Source organism: Bufo bufo, chromosome 1 (genome assembly GCF_905171765.1).
Source record: "Bufo bufo chromosome 1, aBufBuf1.1, whole genome shotgun sequence".
Lineage (NCBI taxonomy): Eukaryota > Metazoa > Chordata > Amphibia > Anura > Bufonidae > Bufo > Bufo bufo.
Window position 1 is genome coordinate 679,993,278 of NC_053389.1, and position 22,471 is coordinate 680,015,748.

Genomic DNA, 22,471 nt, shown 5'->3' on the forward strand with positions numbered 1-22,471 from the left:
TATATAGATACAACGGCATACTCCTCCCCTGCCACGGATGACCACGCCCATGTGCGAGCCAGTGGGAGGGGTCACATAAAATATGCAAATCAGGCGTTCCCCAGCGGGTGGTGACGTAGTAGCAGGAAGTTTTGGTGCTGCTTGTAGCGCTGCTGAGGGAAAAGTTGGGCTCCGGGGTGTGAGAGTCGGAGGAAGAAGTGCTCGTTATGGGGGGAGCGTCCAGCCAGCTGTCCAAACAGTTCCTGAACGAGTATCAGGTAGGTGACCCGTGTGTACTGCAGGGATACGGAAAGCAGGGTACATTGTATGGGCTTACTTCCCTGTGGTTAGGTTAAAGAGGCACTCCAGCAATACATAGCCATGGCTGCAGTGACATAGTCTGTAAGGCTGAAAGAAGACATATGTCCACCCAGTTCAGCCTGAGATATAATTACCTGTCTATATTCCATCTCCGATCCTAGGGATCTACTGGTATTACTGCTTCCAGGAGATCCACTGAATGTTCATGTGCATAAGCCCCATCTCCAAAACACACTCTGATATGGCAGCCGGAGGTCCCCCATAATACTGCCTCATGAATGTGTTTTGGGCAGGGGGTATGTGCATGGTCAATGTTGTAGATAAGTATGGCTGTCTGTGTACCTTCCTGTGTAGTGTCTGATTGTGGTGATCCGATGCCTACGGAAAAGTGTGGTCACCTGGGTCATTCTTTTTCTTCTAGGAGCTGACCTACCTGACAAAACAGGAAATCCTGCTGTAAGTACCTGAACGTCCTATACCTTTTATAATGTGCGAGGAACAGAACAATCCCTTAAAGGGGCGTTCCCATTACAGATCGTGGTGACCTATTTTAGGGATTTTCTATAGCTTTTTAAAGGTTGTCATTTAACTGCTGGGACCCCCCACTAATCATGAAACTAAAGGGGTCCCAGTGGCAAATGTCAGTTTTTCCCTGCGTTTATTTGTGATGGGTAAACCCCTTTCGGCGCCGTTCACGTGGTGGATTGTGATCCAGAGGACAGATCATCAATATTAAAGTCTTGGAAAGCCCGTTTAATGCCCATTTGGTGACGGCGAGTATCGTAGATTGGTGTAATCTGCCCATTTGGCTGTTTAGCCGCAGCATGTATTAAAGGAGTATTCCCACCACCGGATATCCTATAAATGTCGGATAGATGCAGGTCCCACCTCTGTGAACTGCAGTTATCTCCAGAACGGGTGCCCCCTACGCCTGTCCCACCAGAGGAGATGGGCAGTGAATGGAGTGGTGGCCACAAATGTGCTCTGCTCTCTCCATTCATGTCTATGGGAGTCATGGAAACGCCTCTTCATTCTCTTCCTGGTGGCCGGTGGCTGCCTCATCAGATGGGACAGGGGGGGTCGGGGACCCTTGTCCTGGAACTAGGACCAGGTCCTACCTCTGGCACCTGCGCCTATCGGACATTTCTAGCATATGCCATAAACGTCTAAGGTGAGAATACCCCTTTCTAACGGAGTGTAATAAAATGTCATTTACACTCCGCATTAAGGCTCTCGCTTGCGGTTCAAGCGGTTTTATAGAGGCCATTGCTTGTACAGTGCACTATCCAGCTTTGTACTTTGTTTTATGACTGGATCCGATTACTATTCAGTTTTCTTTGTTTCCTTCCTATCATACTGGTTGCTCAGCTCTACTAATGTGCTGGGGAGTGGAGCCTAGCAGCCGAGCCACATGCACGTAGTGGTGTGAGCTCCGCTGAGGATCAGATAGGAACGGGCATCCTAAGCCGTGTAACAGCTCACAAATATGGGCAAGATTAATAAGAAGAAGTCCAGGGACACTGTCAGCGGGACGAGACCAGTATCGGGGCAAGGAGACCTGGACAGATTTGTGAGGAAGGTGAGTACTCCGCACCTGAGAAATCAGGACAAGATGGCGCCGCGCTCAGAGCTGCAACAACACCACAAGGTTTCAGACTCGGATGACGAGGAGGGCAGCGTGGCCGCAGCGCCTGCCTCACAGATGCAACAGCCTGTCTCAAGAGCTTTTATGCGCCAGTTGTTGACCGAGGCATTGGACCCCCTGATGAAGGAACTCAGAGACTTTAAGCAAGACTTAGGCTCTTTTCACACTAGCGTTAGTGTGATCCGCCAGGCAGTTCCGTTGTCAGAGCTGCCTGCCGCATCTGCCAATCAGTGTGACAACTGACAGCATTTGTAGACTGATCCGGGTGCGGATCCGTCTACAAATGCATTGCAAGAACGGATCCGTCTCTCCGCTTGTCATGCGGATGGACGCATCCGTCTTGCAGTCTTTTTCACAGTTTTCCCGGTCTGCACATGCGCAGACCAGAAGGACGGATCCGTCCTTCAGTTGTTTTGCAATGCCGGATCCGGCACTAATGCAAGTCAATGGGAATTAATGCCGGATCCGGCATTCCGGCGACTGATCAGGCATTTTGGACAGACATAATACCGCAGCATGCTGCGGTATTCTGTCCGGCCAAAACACCTGACAGTGACTGAACGGAAGGCATACTGATACAAACTGAACGGATTTCTATCCATGGCAGAATATGCCATATAGATCACCCATACCTTAAACACATATATTTTCTTTTCTTTTAATAATACACATAGACAGAGAGTGGAGGTAAAGGCCATGGCCTGTTTATTAACTTAATAAATAACATTATAACTTAAAACATACTCATAACAAAGTCCAGTCATAGACTCGGACTTACCTTCAGCAGTACAATATCAAATGTACACATAAACAAGTCCATCCCCATATCGGGGACGACTATCCTCACCACCCACAGCGCCATGGCCCGATCACAACGCTATCATAATCGACTAAAAAAAATTGGGAGGGTGGGCGGGGCACGAACGGTCCTCTTGACAGCCGCAGGTCAATTCAAAAGGCACCGCAGCCTGTGTCTCCCACCTTCTTATTCACTCCAGAGGACTCCCATGACCAATCAGAGCCCTATCTCCAGGGCCCAGAAAAACTGCCCTAGCCCTAGAGCATTTACAGGCCCACTTGCCAACCAATCAACTTAAGGTTGCTGGGCAGAGCACATCAGCCCAGAAACCTTAACCAAAACAGCGGGAAACTTTCCCGCCTAAATCCATCTTTCTCTGCCCTCCTAGCCTACCAACACAAACCTCCTCACCTAAGGTCAAATAAAGTTCAAGTATGGCTTAATGCTAATTCTGCCATGGGTCCCCCTCCTAATGGTCCGGGGGCTATTCATTCAGAATGCATTTGGATATGCCTGATCAGTTCTTTTCCGGCATAGAGCCCTTTTGACGGAACTCTATGCCGCAAAAAGAATAACGCTAGTGTGAAAGTACCCTTAAAACAACTTGGCGAGCGAGTAGAATCAATAGAGACTCGACAATCTGCGAGGTGGAATTCAAGACGGCGATATCACACAATATGGACCATACATAAGCACACCTGAATTACCAGTATAGCCAGCTAGAGGACCAGGACAACTGAGGGAGGAGGAACAATTTGTTGCTGAAAGGTTTCCCGGAATCCATACAGGCGGATGGCATTATGGACGTGCTCCGCGACTTTTTCAGATTTGCTGGGCGAGGAATTGACAGAGAAGATTATATTAGAGCGCACCGTGCACTGAGGCCACCAAGGGATATTATATGTAAGCTGGCTAGCTTTCAAACTAAGGAATACATTCTGAAAGCTGCTAGGGCGGCAACATGGCTAAAGTACGCCAGCACCCTAGTCTCTATTTACCAAGACCTGTCGCCGATGACCTTAAAGAAAAGGAAAGCGCTGAAACCTCTGTTGGAGGTCCTAAGAGACCGTAAGCCAGGAGTGCACAACCTGCGGCCCGGGGGCCACATGCAGCCCCCGATACCATGGTGTGCGGCCCCCAGCCCTCTGGTAACAGAAATGTATGTCTAGGTCTTGTGGCTGCTCACATGTATTTTTCATGTATTCTTCCATCAGATGAGAATCCTGGAAGTGTAACTAGACATTTCTGATATATACTGTGTGTTCAATATGCTGTAAACATAGTATTTCAGTTGGTAGTACCACTTTAAGTTTTATTTTCGGCCCTTGGAAATGGTTCAGGCTGATGAGGTGGCCCCCAACCGGAAAAGGTTGTTTACCCCTGCCGTAAGCTAATATATAGATGGCTGTACCCCTTTGGACTTCTCGTTACTATGCCAGAGAGGAAAGTGGTGGTGAGAGCCCATGCCGATCTCAAGCAGCTATATGAATTTCTTGGCATTGCTGACCTACAGATAGACGACTGGAATCCGGTCCAAGAACTTGCCTCACTCCCGATTCTCCCTATGGTTGTGGCGTGGACTTTAGCAGGGACAGGGCGGAAGAACAGGTCAAGAAGAAAACAAGGTTCTGTTACACCACGCAGGGATGCCTCTGAACAGAAATGAAACTCCCATTGCATTATTTAAAGGGTTTCTGTTATCCGAAAAATCGTTATGTATCTGGCTGACATTAGCGATGTGCTAATGTCAGCAGAACATAACTATGCTTTATATCTCCCTGCCTGCCGCCGTTCCCGCAAAAGAAAGACTTTGATAATACGCTATTGAGCCTCTAGGTGCTAGTGGGGCGTTGCTGCAGCACCTGTTGTCCCCACTTTTGTTCGTCCTTTCTCTGGAACCACTTCTCCAGGCCTTCCGGCTAGATACTAGTATACAGGGAATACAGATACAGGGCGAAACACACACACAAGCAGCCTTTGCAGACAACCTGTTGCTAGTCGTCTCTAATCCCACGGAAGCTTTCCCTGCGATTCATGCAATGCTGGGTCAATATGGCACTTATTCTAATTTTAAAGTGAACCTTGCAAAATCTCAAGTCTTAAACATTACCTTGGACCCTTTGACACAGATAAAGTTGGAGAGGTGCTTGCCATTTAAATGGGTAACGAGTAGCATCCCTTTCCTAGGCATAAACCTAAGGATTTATATAGAGAAAATTACAGAAATCTCCATATCGCTATCGATACCCTCCTTAAGTCATGGGATGTTTCATACACATCCTGGTTCGGACGTAGAGCACTAATTAAAACCGTCATCCTTCCAAAAGTCTTATATTACTTACAAGTTCTACCTATACCTCTTCCTAGGGTCTTCTTTACACAAGTGAGGAAAATAATCCCTCGCTTTCTCTGGAACAGTTCTCGACCAAGGCTCTCACACTCCCAAATAATCAAGCCAGTTAGGGAGGGAGGATTAGGAGTACCGGATTTCCTTCCGTATTATAGAGCTATTCAGGGCAGCACACCGGGAAGACTGGATATATCCCTGGAACAAGCCATGTCCAAAGTACCCTTATGAGCACTGGTTCTGGCCAGGAATCATAAACTTGACATGCTTAAGGCAGTTTCTAACGCTCAAACGTATAATACAGTTAAGACTTGGTACACATGGCTAGCCGGCCGCTTACTCACAAGCCCTCTAAACTCCTCTGCTTCAAGTCAGGGATCTTCTATGGGACTCCACAGTAGAGTTTAGGTCCACCATTACTGAAGCTGGCAAAAGTAATAAAAACCCAATATGGGATGTAATAGGACATCACACTGAGACGGATGACTCTGGTATTGAGGATTTCCCACCTACAAATCTCTCTAGTATTCACCAGCTGCATCTTCTTCAAGCTCTGAAGCAAATACAGGTACCGGGAGACACTCTTTACACAGGTTTCGAACATATGGTAATGGCAAGGGGGGAGCCCTTGAAGAAAATATCCAAAATATATCATTTCCTTCTCCCTAGAGTTATGCTTGAAAAACCACCTTTTGTAACGAAGTGGGAGGAAAATCTAAATAAATCCTTTTACAGAGGTTGACGTGAAGTCGCTACTAGCCCGCACCCCTAAAGTATCCAGATGTAGGGTTGTTGCGGGTATCGAAATTTCGATACCCAATCGATACTTTTGTCCCGGTATCGATACGATACCGGGATTTCCGTTTTTTCGATACTGGGCTGCGCTTCTGCGCAGTCTAGTATCTCTGAACATGAGCGCGCTGCTGTCGGCGCGCTCATGTTCTCTCTCAGCAGCACGGGGAGAAGGAAGCTGTCCTCCCTCCCCCTGTGCTGCTGCCGCTGCCACCAATGAGAAGAGAGGGGCGGAGGAGGGGCGGCAATGAGAAGAGAGGGGGTGGAGGAGGGGCGGCAATGAGAAGAGAGGGGCGGGCGCACTGCGCCACCAATGATAGGATTACTATCGGAGCGATGGGAGGAGACATCAGCTTCACTAGTGGGCGTTCCTTTTCCCTGCGCTGCGATTGGACAGCGCTACAGCCAGTGAGAAGGAACGCCCACTAGTGAAGCTGATGTCTCCTCCCATCGCTCCGATAGTAATCAGCAGCATGTGGAGCAGGAGAGGAGACAGTAATGGGGCACTGCGGGCGAACGGAGCGGCGCCCAGGACTAAATGGTGAGTGCTGAGACATCGCTGGGCGCCGCTCTGTGTGGCCTAATAGTGAAAGTCTGGACTCATATACAGTAGTCAGTCTTTAACTCATACAGGAGGCGGGTGCCGGCAGCAGAATCGCATTGCCGGCACCCTGCCCCTGACAGGGAGCTGCGATCAGCGGCAGTTAACTGCCGCTGATCTGCTAGTACCCGCCTCCTGTATAAAGGGGTAAAATCATTGGTGGTGCAGTGTGCCCCCCCCCCCTCAATCCCCCCATCCCATTAAAATCATTGGTGGCACAGTGCGCCGGCCCCTCTCAACCCTCCAGTATTAAAATCATTGGTGGCAGTGGCCACAGGGACCTCTCCACTCCCCCTCATTGGTGGTGCAGTGGCAGCTTCTGATCGGAGCCCCAGCTGTGTAAGCCTGGGGTTCCATGGCAGCCAGGACGCTACAGAAGCCCTGGTTGCCATGGTAACATCCCTGATGCTGTGTGCACAAAGCACAGAGCAGCAGGGACAGTGTGGAGTCCTATTCACCCTGATAGAGATCTATCAGGGTGAATAGGAAAAGGGATGAAAGATCCCAGGTTCTAGCCCCTAAGGGGGGAAATAGTTATTAAATAAAAAGTGAAAAAAAAAAAACACTAAAATATGAAGTATAAATCACCCCCCTTTTCCCAATTTCACATATAAAATATATAAATAAACATATTACATCGCCACGTCAGAAAAGTCCAAACTATTAAAATATAAAAAAAAAATCTAGGTGGTGAATGCCGGAACAGAAAAAATAAAATAAAAACTGCGCGATTCGCCATTTTTAAAAATGAGGAATGCACGTGGCTTTTTTTGTTTATTTTTTTTGCGTGGTATCGAATGGTATCGAGTATCGCAATACTTTTTCATGGTATCGAAACCGAATCAAAAATTTGGTATCGCAACAACTCTATCCAGATGTGTACGTCTCCAAGAGAATTAGTATAAAATACTTACTAGATGGTATTACACCCCGGAGAAGCTACACACGCTTTTTCCTACAACGTCGCCGATGTGCTGGAGATGCCTCCAGAGCACAGGTACTTTCCTCCACATTTGGTGGACATGTCCCTTGAGTGTTCCTTTCTGGACTAGTGTCTGTGAGACACTGACTAAGATTAGTCATAAGAAGGTATGTCAAACACCTCAGTTCTGCCTTTTAGGAATGATCCTAATAACCACTAATACCAGACTAGAAGAACGCCTGCAACAGCATTTGTTAGCGGCAGCGCGTTTAATAGTCGCAAGAAACTGGAAGGATGCGTCGCCCCCAGCAATCTCACGATGGCTCGCCAAATGTGACCAGGCTTATAGAATGGAGCAACTAGCACATTGGGAATTGAACACTGCTTATTTGTTTGAACATATTTGGGGTGATTGGAAGAAATTTAGAAAACTCCGTTAGCCAACTGGTTTTACTTGAACACCGTGCACTCTCATACTCTTCGTAAAACTCAGCTTTATCTGTACTTTTAGCTATGTCATTATAGTTTGTTCATTTTAAGACGAAACATTTCTATTAAAAACAAAAGTTTTCATTGTCATTATGGTGCATAATATAAACAATCTTCTGTAAAACAATGGATACATGTCTAGATGGTCCAATTTGTTTCTATGTACCTATTTCATGACAACTTGTATGGTGTTATTACTTACGAGAGTCAATAAAAAATGTTTTTAAAATTAAACTACTATTGTACTGGGATTGTTTCGGTCGCTAAGCAGTGCTGAGTGTGTATTGTCCGCAGCTTTATAGCGTGCCCTGCACTAGCCATAAACCCCAATTATAGTAATTCTACACAGTCGTCAGCAACTCGTGTGTTATGTGTACATTTATGGCCAGGTAATGGCACCCACATTGAGTGTTATTAAAGGGGCACTCAGCTGATCATCTCCGGTTCCTATCCTGGCACCTCTGGCATTCACCTCCTAATAAGTTAATCATGGGGTGTCCCGCTGCTGGGATCATCAGGATCAAGTGTACAGATTCCTTGCGGCGCCCCCATAAGGGGGTGAAGCATTGCATAGCACTCATTTGAAGTCCATGGATTGTCCAATGTAATGCATAACAATGCCTAGTCCTCCAGAAGAAAAGATGCACTTTTTTATCCCCACTATTATCTCTGACATCCTTTCAGTAACCCAGCTGCTTAGGCAGGGTGCTGACCCTCCTTAAGGAGACTGGCTGTGTGAGACCTAGTGACAATGCTTCATGGGAAAATAATATGCAAAGAGGTATCTCCCAAGGAAAGACAACCATCTCACTAATGCCACCTTGTGGCAGTGGCTCCCTCTGAGTCAAAATATTACATTTTAACAAGTTTTTGGGACTGGACAAGTAAAAATAGCCAGGCCAGATATCCATCCATAGACTAAAGCTGTTTCGGGGTGCTGGCCCCTCATCAGCACGGAGTAGGATTCTGGCTGGCTGAGTGCAATGCCTTAACCCAGCTGAAAAGGACAGTGGGGTCATTTACATGCCAGACTTGGTAAAAACCCCACTGGTGCAAGATTCGACCAATTTTAAAGAGTTATATGCTGTTTAGGGCTCATGTACACGACTGTATGTATTTTGCAGTCCGCAAAAAATATGGATGACGTCCGTTTTTGCATTCCGTATTTTGTGGAAAGGAACAGCTGGCCCCCTAATAGAACAGTACTATCCTTGTCTGTAATGTGGACAATAATAGGACAAGTTCTATTTTTATTTTTTTGGGGGAATGGAAATATGGACATACGGAATGCACACAGAGTAACCCATGGTTCCGCATACAGTCCGCAAAAAAACCCGGAACAAACATGGAAAGAAAATACGTTTGTGTGCATGAGCCCTAAGGCTGAGTTTGCACTTCAGTTATTTGGTCGTTTATTTCCATCAGTTAGGGTCCATTCACACATCCGCAAAGTGGGTCTGCATCTGTTCCGCAATTTTGCGGAACAGGTGTGGGCCTATTAATTTTCAATGGGGCCAGAATGTGCTGTCCGCATTTGCGGATCCGCATTTCATTCCGCCAAAAAATAGAACATGTCCTATTCTTGTCTGTAATTGCGGACAAGAAAAGGCATTTTCTATGAGAGTGCCGGCGATGTGCGGTCCGCAAAATGCAGAACCCACATTGGCGGTGTCCGTGTTTTGCGGATCAACAAAACACATAGGGATGTGTGAATGGACCCTTATTGTGAGTTAATACCAGTAGTGAAGCCCACTCAGAGATCAGGTGGAATGATTTGATTTGCACCTATTCTGTATTTTTTGACACACGCTTGGTTTTGGCTCACAATAACTGATGGAAATAACTGATCAAACACTGAAGTGTGAACGAGCCCTTAATGTGTTGGCACTGCACCTTCTCTTAAGCTCTGCCCGCCTTTTTGACTTTATTTATTGGTGGTCTCCATTTTACCTTTTGGGAGAATCGTTTCATTATATGTAGAATGGTGCATGAGCCAAGTGGGGGTCTGACACAAGGGACCACTGTCGATGAGCTGTTTGAGAAGACAGCGCCATTCACACTAGCACAGCTGCCTTCTTACTGCTTGTCCTAGGCCAGTGACGACACGTTCATTGGTCACATGGCCAGGAGCATCTCAGCCCCCTAGAAGTGAATAGGGCTGAGTGCAATACCATGCACAGCCGCTATACGGCGCTGGGCTCATGAGCGCCACTGCCTTCTCAAACAGCTGATCTGCGGGGGTCCTGGATGTCTGACCCCCCTCCCCACCATTCAGATACTGATGACCTGTCCTGAGGATAGGTCATCAGTTGTAAAGGCTTGGAAATCCCCTTTAAGCCTGGTCTTTGGTATGCACAGAGCAGTGCGCTGCGGCACATTACATATCTGACGTGACTATTGGAAGTTTCTCCTCTGGAATTGAACTTCATCATATTTTAGCAAAACAACAAAAACGGTATTTCACAAATCTATCAGGCTCTCCCAGGTTTATATTATTTATAACGCTTGATAATTACATCCTGTGTTTCCATTTCATCCTAAAGTGCTTATAAAAGATTCAGTGAAATGATACAGAAAGAATACAGAAGCAACATTGAAGCTGCCCGAGTCCCCAAGGAGAGGTTTCTCACTTTGCCTGAATTAAAGGTAATTGTGTTTCCTGTTAATGTAAATGCTGTCTGATCATGAAACCCATGCTTTACTATCCTGGATGACATAATTCATCTCCCCTAAAATGTGCTCAAGTGCATTCAGCAATTTGCCCGACTGTGAAAACAATGGCAGGACATTGGAGAGGATCACTCATGGTCTACTCTAGACTCTTAGGTAACGTAGGCTGAAAAAGACACGTGTCTATCCAGTTGAGCCTGTTCTCAGACAGGTTATCTGTCCTAATGGGTCAGCCCCTTCAAGGGGCATTCCAGTTGCATGATATTGATGACCTGTCCTCAGTATAGATCATCAATATTAGATTGTTGGAGTCCAACTTCTGCCTCCCCCCCCACTATCACAACTCAGAAGGAGTGGAACTGTGATTCAGTAAATTACCTTTAGGAGATAAAATTTTCCAGACTCCTTTTCATGTCCACCTTTTGCTCCTCACAGGCAAACCCCTTTAAGCATCGCATTTGCCACGTCTTCTCTACCTCAGAACAAGCTGACGGCAGCATGTCCTTTGAAGACTTCCTTGACATGCTGAGTGCTTTCAGTGACTCTGCTTCACTTGAAGTTAAGTCTCATTACGCCTTCAGAATCTTTGGTAAGAAAGTTCACAGCTTTATTACAAATTTCTTCTAAAACGTGGAGGTTGCTCGGTATATTCCTATCAATTTATTCATTTTACGCATTTATATAGCGCTACTATATTCCGCAGCACTTTACAGACATTAGCATCCAACTGTCCCCAATGGGGCTCACAATCTAAGGTCCCTATCAGTATGTCTTTGGAGTGTGGGAGGAAACTGAAGTATCCGGAGGAAGCGGGAGAACATACAAACTCCATGCAGATGTTGTCCTTTGTCGGATTTGAACCCATGACCTCAGCGTTGCAAGGCACCAGTGCTAACCACTGAGCCACCGTGTCCAATTTAGAAAGTTGTTTGGGGGGGGGGGGGGGGGGGGGTTCATTGAAATCCCTGTTCTTGCCGCCCAAACAACCCCCTTCAGATGAATGGAATTGATTTTCAGCCATTTCTGCAACAAATCTGCTGCATGTAAATTCACCCTAAGGATTATTTTGCGTGTATGCCTTTGTCCAGATTCTCTTTAAAGGGGTTCTCTGGGCTTTTAATATTAATGCGCTATCTTCAGGATAGGTCATCAATATCAGATCGATGGGGGTTCGACACCTGGTACCACTGCCAATCAATATTGGGATAGGTCATCAATATTAAAGCCCGGACAACCCCTTTAATACTTCCTCCTGCTTGAAACTGATCCCATTCTGTACACCTGATATCCAAGCCTGGAAGAGAATATTGACCAATATAGAGCAGGGGTGCACAACCCGCGGCCTGCGGGCCTCATGTGGCCCCCAGAGCCAAGGTTTGCGGCCCCCGTTCTCATGGACTGAAACACAGGTGATCGTGATCATTACAGCTCCTGCCGCTGCACTGTAGCAGGAGCAGGACGGGTCCCCGGCTGTCAGTGACAGCACGAGACCCGAGGAAAGGGCAGAAGCAGTGTATCACCTGTGTGAGCGCTATGCAGGGTGGACCCAGCTTGGGGGCAGAGGAGCAATGAGCTGCAGGGTCAGGAGACCCTGATCAGCTCTGCCAGTGTACAAAGCCCCCACAGCAGGCTGGTTTTCCCTGTAACTGGGGCTCCTTTGGATGGCTCAGTTACAGTGGAAATAGTGCAAAAAAAAAAGTCTTTGTCCCCAATGACCTCTTGGGGACAAATTATGTGGAAAAACTATATTAAAAAATAAGTTAAAAATTATTAAAAAAATATATAATAAATCACAAATAAAAGAAAAATAAATAAATAAAATATGTGGCAAAAAATAGAAAATTTTATAAAAAAAAAAATACAAATAAAAGAAAAAAAATAAAAGGAAAAATTGCAAAATAAGAGTGTTCACTGTCTGCTAACAGTCTTTTTATGATCCCTTGGGGGACAAATTATGTTGCAAAAATATATTTAAGAAAAAAATAGAAAATGAAAAATTAAACAAAATAATTAAATACAAATAAAAGAAAAAAAAAAGTGCAAATTAGTAGAATTTTCATTGTCCCCCAACACTCTTTTTATGACCTCTTGGGGGAGATATTAGTGTATGTGGCAAAAATATATTTAAATAATAAGTAATAAACCAATTATAAAAAAAAATACAATAAAATATTATTAAAATATAAATAAAAAGAAAAGAGTAAAAATTTTACAAAAAGTGTCTGTCTCCCAAAGGTCTTTTTATGACCTCTTGGGAAAGATATTATTTGTAGAAGAAATATATTAAAAATTTAAGTAAAAAAAAATAAGAAAATGTTGCCAAGAAAGCCTTTGACAAAGTCCATTGGGACTTTATACGCTTGACACTTGATAAGTTTGGCCTCCCAGGCCCCTTCATACAGGCCATCTTCACGTTGTATATCAATGCCTCTGCATCGGTGCTGGTGAATAACACTGTCTCCGACCCATTTCCCATTAGAAATGGCACAAGACAGGGGTGCCCCCTATCTCCTTTAATATTTGTTATGATTATGGAGACTTTACTCCAAAAAATCTGCCATGATGTGAAAATTAAAGGAATCAAGCTTGGTGATCAAGAACACAAGGTTGCAGCTTTCGCTGATGACCTATTAATTCTAACAGCTAACCCAGTTGAATCTCTGCCCCTCATATATGATTTACTAGAGAAATTCAGCCGCCTATCCAACTTTAAAGTAAATATGAAGAAATCATATGTGATGAGCATAGGCTTAAAGACATCAATTAGATTAGATTTGGCCAAAACATCTCCCTTCAATTGGGATGCCCCTTACATCACATACCTTGGAATTAAGATTTGCCCAGATCTCTCACAAATATTTGACTTGAACTATACCCCACTACTTGAGTCTACCCATGATCAAATGAATGGATTGCACTCCCCTACACTTTCCTGGTTTGGGCGTAAAAACCTGTTTACTTCGCTAGTGTTACCAAGGCTAACCTATTTACAACAAGTCTTGCCTCTACCGATCCCCAACTCCTATTTCAAAATTTTTTATGAAAATATACGCTCCTTCATTTGGAGTGGGAAGAAGCCACGCATTGTGCTAAACACACTACAAAGACTAAGAGCACTTGGAGGTATGGGTCTTCCCGCTCCCATAATATATAACAGAGCAATTCTACTTTCTGGGACCATTGATTGGTTTAGAGAAACACCACATAGATCCTGGGTGGAAATGGAGTCCTCTATCTCAGGCTCTTCCTTTAGGGGCCTACTAGTGAAGACCCAAAACAACCCATCTATCACTAAAATCATGAGCCCACTAATTAAAACTACCATGGAGGCTTGAAAATGGCTACAAGACTCAGAATGGGGCTTCCCGTTGCCATCTCCCCTCGCTCAGATTAGAGATGTTATTGACCTTGCCCCTGTTGAACTAAAGCAGAGCATTCCGAGCTCAATACGAAATTTTAAAATACCGGTCATCTCCTTGTTTGATGAGCAGGGAGCGGTAAGAGACAAACAATCCCTTCTCTCAATAATGCCTGGATTGGGATCTTACCCCAACCTGGTATCTTTCCTGCTCTCATTCATATTAAAACACATACCCCTACAATCACTTCTTAGGCCACTCACTTGGTTTGAAAGTCTGATTACCCAAGCTAACCCCCCACGCAAACTGATTTCCCAGTTATACAAAAGACTTAGCTCACCTACTTTGTTGCCGAAACCTTCCTTTATTGGGTTATGGGAAAAAGATCTAGAAACCCAATTCTCACCTGAAGATCTTTACAAAATACTCATTACTCCCCATACTTCTTCAAGGAGTGTGAGAGTACAAGAAAATGGCTACAAGGTGATGACGAGGTGGTATAAGACCCCTGACATTACACATAGATGCGATAACTCTAAAACAGACCTTTGCTGGCGCTGTGGTGAGGAGAGAGGCACGTTCTACCATATCTGGTGGACTTGCTTACCAATTAATAAATGGTGGTCTGAAATTTTTAAGAGAAGCAATGACATCTGTGGATCTTCTATTCCTATATCCCCACAACTGGCTCTCTTACACCTGTCTCCTCACGGCAGTGCCACTTTGGTCCCTTTTTCTTTTAAAAAAAAACCTCTTATTAGCAGCTCGTCTTCTTCTACCTTGTCACTGGTTATCACCTAATGTACCAGCTATTGATCACTGGATCAATAAGATGGATTTGTTGTATAGATTTGAAGAGAGAGCCTCCTGGGAAAGTCACACACATCACAAGTGCCCCAGTAATACTAATGTCCCAACAGTGCCCCCAGTATTAAAAATGCCACCTCATGTTATAATGATGCCCCCAGTATTATTATGTATTGTATTGTGTCCCCTGTAATAATAATGCCCCATATTGTGCCTCCAGTAATAATGATGCCCCACAGTGCCCTCAGTAATAATAATGCCCCTAGTAATGTCCTCCCCTTGCCCTCCAGTAATGCCCCCTGCCCCAGTATTATCCCTATAGCGCCCCCTGTAATGCCCCCCCTACTCCAGTAATATCCCTATAGCGGTACAGTAATGCCCCCTGCCCCCAGTAATATCCCTATAGAGCTCCCAGTAATTTCCCCCCTGCCCCCAGTAATGCCACTATAGAGCCCCCAGTAATGTCCCTATAGAGCCCCCAGTAATGTACTTATAGTGGTCACCTTAATGGGCCCTGCCCCCAAACGCCCTTATTGTCAAATGGCTGTAAAAATAAATAAATAACTCACCTGAGTGCCTTTCCCCACATACATGCGGCAGCCTCTTCTGGCCTGTGTCCTGGAGCAGGAGGGGTAGGGAGGACGACACAGCGTCAGTCGCGTTGACGCTGGGAGTGGGAGGAACCACAGGTCCTTTGACATCCGGAGGGCAGAGTAGTGATCTCTGTCCTGCTGTCCAGTGTCAAAGGACCTGACAGCGGGAGGTACAGGGGCGGGCGCATTATCAGAGACGGGGGCGGGCACAATGGCGCATATACACATTGCGGCCAATACACAATACACATTGCGGCCACCAGCAGCCTTGCTGCGATCTCATTATCATGACAGTGACGGTGGTTGCTGGTGACCACAATGTGTATTGTAGTGAGGGCGAATGTGTAATGACGCAGGCCCACAGCATACTTTTGGCAATCGGCCCACTGGAAAGTTTCCCGGTGGGGTAGATTGCATAAGGCCCAGGGGCAGATTGGTAATCAACTGCATCCATTTTGCAGTCTACAAATTGTGGACCCACAAAGTACTGATGCAGTGCGTGTGCTGTTCGAATTTTATTAGTCCACATTTTGTGGACATATTCCATCTTTTTGTGGGACGAACATATGGATGTGGAAACCACACAGATGACAACATACAGATGCTGCAGAGCTAAACTTGATGGTTCACACGTTAAGTAAAGAATGGCATGAAAAAGATAACTTTTCAATGGCTTTTGTCACGAGATAACACTGTGACATGTTATCGGAGTCAAGTTTAACTCGGCTACATCTAAACATATCCTATACTTGTCCGCAAAATGCGTATCAGTTATTGAAGTCGACGGATCCGCAAAAAATGTAGATGCAACACGGACTGCATCCATATTTTGTGGATCCACAATTTGTGAACCGCAGAACAGATACGGTCATGTGCATGAGGCCATTTTAGTTTCATTGCTTAGATTATATTGTGTAGAAGGTATATAATATGTCGGTCCTTTTTTGCATCTTTCAGCTATGTATTTGAAAAGGCACATTGCCTTCTCACATTTCAGGCAGTGCTGTAGGGTGTGTGCACATTATGGCAGTTCATTGACAGAGTAATGTCATGTACTAGTAAAGTCTTTAAGAAACGTTGGAGTAAGCCCCCTCCGCCAGAGAGTGACAGGGGAGGGGTACACAGAATCTTATCTGTGTGTATAGTGCCGCTATCCTGCCTCTTTCAGCTCTGCACCAGCACTTTTTGTGCTGTCATTAGATTGCCCTATCTCTGTTTACCATGTCCTAGTCTACAAGGCAAAGCTAACAATTGGAAGCTTTGGCCTATTGTTGATTTATCTAGTGGCCAAGTAAAAAAAAAAAAAGTTCTAACCATGTTTCTACAATGTCATTTTCTGAGGATACATTCTCTTCGAAATTAGAACTGAAGGTTAGAGGTGCGCAAATCAATTTGCACAGCAAACAGACTATTTGAGCAGGAAGGGACTGGCTCACCCCTTCCCCATGATTGGCTGCGCAGTTGCTCTCAGCTACCAGAGCCACGTAGATAGCGACTGTGTATGCGCTACTACACTTTCAGGTACACTAATCTCTACCGCATGGTCTGTATGTTTGTTAAACAAGACCTGTCCCCCTCTCCTGACATGTGACTACTTGTAAGCCTCATGTAATAACAATTCTGGAGCATCTGTTCCTGTGACTCTATGTAGTGCCATTCCTCTGTTATTCCTACTAGACATTTATGAATGAATTGCTAACACTCTGCAATAAAGGTCCATCTGTGTGTTACCAGGTAGGGATGTGTCTGACACTATACAATCAGTGCTGCCAGTGTCAGACTGTGCAGGGGTACACCCCTAACAGGTAATACCCAGCTGGACCTTCATTGCACAACTGCTGTTAATTTATTCATAAACTTCTAAAAGGAATAACAGGGGAATGGCACAACCTAGAGTTATATAAAAATGATCCAGAAATGCTGTTGGGGAAAGCAAGTAGTTACTAAAACAGACATGCCAGGAGTGGGTTCAGATCTTTTACAACTGAGCAGGATTACATTGAGTGTCGACTGTAATAAAGTAGAAGCTTCTTTATAGAATACTAGCAGAAGTACCCGGCTTCGCACGGGTATATTTCATCTATTTCATTTAATGTTTGTGTGTGTCATTAAAAGATATCGACAATATTCTCCCACAAGAGTGACCTCTACAGCACCCCGCCCCTTTAACAGTGAACTCCACATCCCCCCACTCCTTTACACTGACCCCACCCAAAGTTCCCTGCCTCCCTAAAATGGGACCTCCTCAGGGCCCCCCCCTTAATTTTGACCTTCACAGCAGCCTGTCCCCTTGACATTGACCTCCACAGGGGCCCGCCCCTTTAACAGTGACCTCTACAGCACCTACCCCTTAACACTAACCTCCATAGCAGACCATCCCTTTAAATGTGACCTCCACCATTCCCTGCCCCCTTAAGAGACCTCCACAGCACCCGCCCCTTTAACAATGACTGCCACAGTACTCCGCTCCCTTAACAGTGACCTCCACAGCAGCTTCCCTTTGAACAGTGGCCTTCACAGTCCCTTGCCCCCTTAACAGTTACATCCACAGTAAACGCCCCTTTAACAGTGACCTCCACAGTACCCAGTCTCCTTAAAGGGTTTCTACCATCATAATTTCGGTTACGTAGCTGACTGACATTAGAGATGTGCTAATGTCAGCACTACATAACAGTGTTCTTTTTACATTTGTCCCTGCAGCCGTTCTCCTAAAAAACACACTTTTACAATATGCTAATGAGGTACTATGTGGGCGTTGATTCAGCACCTAGAGGCTCCGTCTACTAGCCATTTATCCCACCCAGGTCCTCCGTCTAGCCCACCCCGCTCCTCTTGAGTGACGTCTGAGTTCGCAGCATTGCTGACGAAATCCCGCGCCTACGCCGTCTACTTCTGTATTCGGCGCACGGGTATATTTCATCTATTTCATTTAATGTTTGTGTGTGTCGTGTATCGACAGTATCCCCTATAACAGGGACATCTACAGTACCCTGCCCCCCTTAACAGTGACCCCCACAGTGCCCCGCCCCCTTAACTTTGACCTTCACTGCAGCCCGCCCCCTTAACTTTGACCTTCACAGCAGCCGGCCCCTTTAACATTGAGTTCCACAGCAGTCCACAGATACCTCCACAGGGGCCCGCCCCTTAACAGTGACCTCTACAGCACCTGCCCCTTAACACTGACCATAGGTTACAGAGCTCCACCATTCCCGGCGTGTACAATTGCTGGGGGTGTTTCCATACTGTAAATGCATGTGATTGGCTAATGTAAAAACTGTCTCAGTCTTCCACAGGGTCCCCAGGGGAGTGTCCCTTGCTGGAAGACCTGTATAAAAGGCTGACATGTAGCCCCATTAAAGTGTTCCTGTTTACCCTCAACATAGCGCCTCGTCTTGTGTGGGGGGGAAAGGCTGCATCTACACTGGGGAATGCTATACGCTGTATACTCCCCTGGCTATAATCCCTGAGCTCTTTTAGGAGCTTGTTCCTGCATCGCTCTCTAAAGGAAGAGAGGGTCACTCACTGGAACCTGGAAACCTTGTCGTAGGTCCAGGGTGGGTAGAAGACTGCGAGATCCCAACCAAACTACGGCGGTTCGTTGGGTCGGCAGTGCTTACGGTGTCGAGCGGAGTGCTTGGAGCCCTCGGGAAGCACTAGGAGCATCTATCAACAGAGGTACCCAGTCGGGGTGCCAGGAGATCTATTAAAACAGTGACCTCCACTGTACCCCGTGACCTCCACAGTGACCTCCACAGTACCCCATCCCCTTAACAGTGATTTCCACAACACCCTGCCCCCTTAAGGCTCCATTCACACGTCCGCATTCGTTCCGCAATTTTGCGGAACGGGTGCGGACCCATTCATTTTCTATAGGGACGGAATGGATGCGGACAGCACACAGTGTGCTGTCAGCATCCGCATTTGCGGAGCGCGGCCCCGATCTTCAGGTCCGCAGCTCCGCAAAAGATAGAACATGTCCTATTCTTGTCCGCAGCTTGCGGACAAGAATAGACATTTCTATAGGGGTGCCGGGCGGGTGTGTTGCGGATCCGCAATTTGCGGGTCCGCAACACACCACGGACGTGTGAATGGAGCCTAACAGTGGCCTCTACAGTAATCTGCCCCTTAACACTGACCTCCATAGCGGACTGTCCCCTTAGCTGTGACATCCACAGCACTCTGCTCCCTTAACAGTGTCCTTCACAGCTCCCTGCCCCTTTAACCACCTCCGGACCGCCTAACGCAGATTCGCGTTCCGGAGGTGGCAGCGCTGCGCACAAGTCACGCATATACGCGTCATCTCGCGAGACGCGAGATTTCGCTCAAAGCCGGCCCGCGCATGCGCATCGCGGGCCGGCAAAAGTTAAAGAACAAGTTCGTCACCAGCCTGCCAGCAACGATCATTGGCTGGCAGGCTGGCGATTTTCAAAAAATCCAATCACAAGCCATATAACAGATCATATTAGTAAATATGATCTGTTATATGGCTTCTCTGCTCCTCTGCTGGTCCTTTTCGTCGGTTGGATCCAGCACAGGAGCAGACTGAACTGTGAGTAGCACCAAACACTTCACTGTAGCCCCAGATCACCCCCCTGCACCCCAATTAACCCTTTGATCGCCCCTTTGATCGCCCCTGTCAATCACTAGTGAAAGGAAAAAAAGTGATCAGTGTAAACTGTCACTTTTTTTTTTTCACTAGTATTGGCCGTTAGGTTTTAGGGATAGTTTAGGCCCCTTGGTTAGGTAGTTAGCGTCAGTTAGCGCCCAGCCCACCGCACCGCAGTCACTTATTCGCTGTTTAGCGTATCGCTAATCAGCATTTGTACTTTTATAGTATCTGTAAGTGATCAAAACTGATCACGGTCAGATCTATAATTGTATTAGTGTCACCTTAGCTCGCTTTCCACCCAAAACGCAGTGTTTGCCCGATCAGGCCTGGTCGGTCGCCCACACGTGCGTTCACCCACGCCCGCCCCACCGCAGTGACAAAAAATTATATATTTTTTTGATCACTGCACATTCATTTTACACGCACTGCGGCGATAAAAAAAATCAGTTTTGATATTTTTTATCAACCGCAGCGGCCTCCGGTACTTCGCTAGCCTCCCCTTTGTAAGACAGGCTTGCTTTTTTTCTTGGGTAGTCTCAGGGAATACCCCTAAATTTAGTAGTCCAAAATGTCAAACAGGGGGTATTCTTCTGAAGAGGCCTACAGGATTCTGACCCAGTCGGATGAGGAATGGGAACCCTCATCTGACGAATCTAGCGGGTCAGAATATGAACCTGTGGAAAGCAGTGGCTCTCTGACCCAAAGTTCGGACGAGGAGGTGGAGGTCCCTGATAGAACCAGGCGTACCCAGCCCCGTGTCGCTAGACCACAGGTTGTGCAGGATCCGCTTCAAGAGCAGCAGAGTGGGGCTGTCGCTGCCGGATCACGTGGTGAGGCATACACCAGCAGCGCAGCCCTTCCTGGACCTAGTACCAGCACTGCCGTACAACCTGGTGAAGTAGCGAGCACCAGAAGGGCAGTTGAAGCTGGTACGGTGGCACGTGCAGTAGTTACCCCGTCGCAGCCACCGCACAGACAGGCCCGTAGAGCCCCTAGAATCCCTGAGGTGCTGGCAAACCCTGATTGGCAGTCACCAACTTCAGCCGCACCATTAGTTCCCCCTTTCACCGCCCAGTCTGGAGTTCGGGTTGAGACGGCTCAAATCGGTTCGGCCCTGGGATTTTTTTAGCTGTTCTTGACTGCGGAGCTCTTGGACTAAGTCGTGGCAGAGACAAACCGGTATGCCACACAATTTATATCCGCCAACCCGGGAAGCTTTTATGCCCAGCCTTTCCGGTGGAAACCAGTCCAAGTTTCCGAACTTAAAATTTTTTTGGGCCTTCTCCTCAATATGGGTCTTACTAAAAAGCATGAATTGCGGTCATATTGGTCCACGAACCCGATTCATCACATGCCCATGTTCTCTGCTGCTATGTCCAGGGCACGATTTGAGGCCATCCTCCGTTTCCTGCATTTTAGCGACAACACCACCTCCCGTCCCAGAGGCCACCCAGCTTTTGACCGGCTCCACAAAATTCGGCCCCTCATAGACCACTTCAACCAGAAATTTGCAGATTTGTATACCCCTGAGCAAAACATCTGCGTAGACGAGTCCCTAATACATTTTACCGGGCGCCTTGGCTTCAAACAATACATCCCAAGCAAGCGTGCCCGGTATGGGGTCAAATTGTATAAGGTCTGTGAAAGGGCCACAGGCTATGCCCACAAATTTCGGATCTATGAGGGAAAAGATCAGACCCTGGAGCCGGTCGGTTGCCCTGACTACCTGGGGAGCAGTGGGAAGACAGTCTGGGACTTGGTGTCACCCTTATTCGGCAAGGGGTACCATCTTTATGTGGACAATTTCTACACAAGTGTGGCCCTCTTTAGGCATTTGTTTCTAGAACGGATTTGAGCCTGTGGCACCGCGCGAACTAGTCGCGTGGGCTTCCCCCAACGGCTCGTTACCACCCGTCTTGCAAGGGGGGAGAGGGCTGCCTTGTGTAACGAAGAACTGCTCGCGGTGAAATGGAGAGACAAGCGTGACGTTTACATGCTCTCCTCCATTCACGCAGACACGACAATACAAATTGAGCGAGCAACTCGTGTCAATGAAAAGCCCCTCTGTGTCCCCGACTATAATGCGCTCATGGGAGGGGTGGACTTCAATGACCAGATGTTGTCTCCGTATTTAGTTTCCCGCAGAACCAGGCGCTGGTATAAGAAGGTGTCTGTATATTTAATTCAATTGGCGCTGTATAATAGTTTTGTTCTCTACAGTAAGGCTGGGAGAACAGGATCCTTCCTCAAATTCCAGGAAGAGATCATCGAGAACCTCCTGTATCCAGGAGGTTCCGTGGCCCCATCCACCAGTGTAGTTAGCCGTCTACACGAGCGACATTTCCCCAGTGTCGTTCCTGGTACCTCAACCCAACCGTCGCCCCGAAAAAGATGTCGTGTCTGTAGCAGGAGTGGAATAAGGCGTGACACCCGCTATTTCTGTCCTGACTGTCCTGACCACCCTGCCCTATGCTTTGGTGAGTGTTTCCGGAAGTACCACACACAGGTACACCTAGCATAGGGATTGCATCTCACAGG

The 22,471-nt window shown here is 46.7% G+C and overlaps 1 protein-coding gene across 1 annotated transcript in view; it reads left to right on the forward strand.

The window, feature by feature from the left end:
- Positions 1–106: 106 nt before the first annotated feature.
- CIB1 (calcium and integrin binding 1) overlaps positions 107–22,471 on the forward strand; it is a 32,715-nt gene continuing 10,350 nt past the window's right edge. Inside the window, exons 1-4 of the mRNA XM_040414131.1 lie at positions 107–257; positions 722–756; positions 10,439–10,541; positions 11,001–11,154. Coding sequence (XP_040270065.1) covers positions 207–257; positions 722–756; positions 10,439–10,541; positions 11,001–11,154 — 343 coding nt within the window. The 5' untranslated portion in view covers positions 107–206. The remainder of the gene's footprint in view (positions 258–721; positions 757–10,438; positions 10,542–11,000; positions 11,155–22,471) is intronic.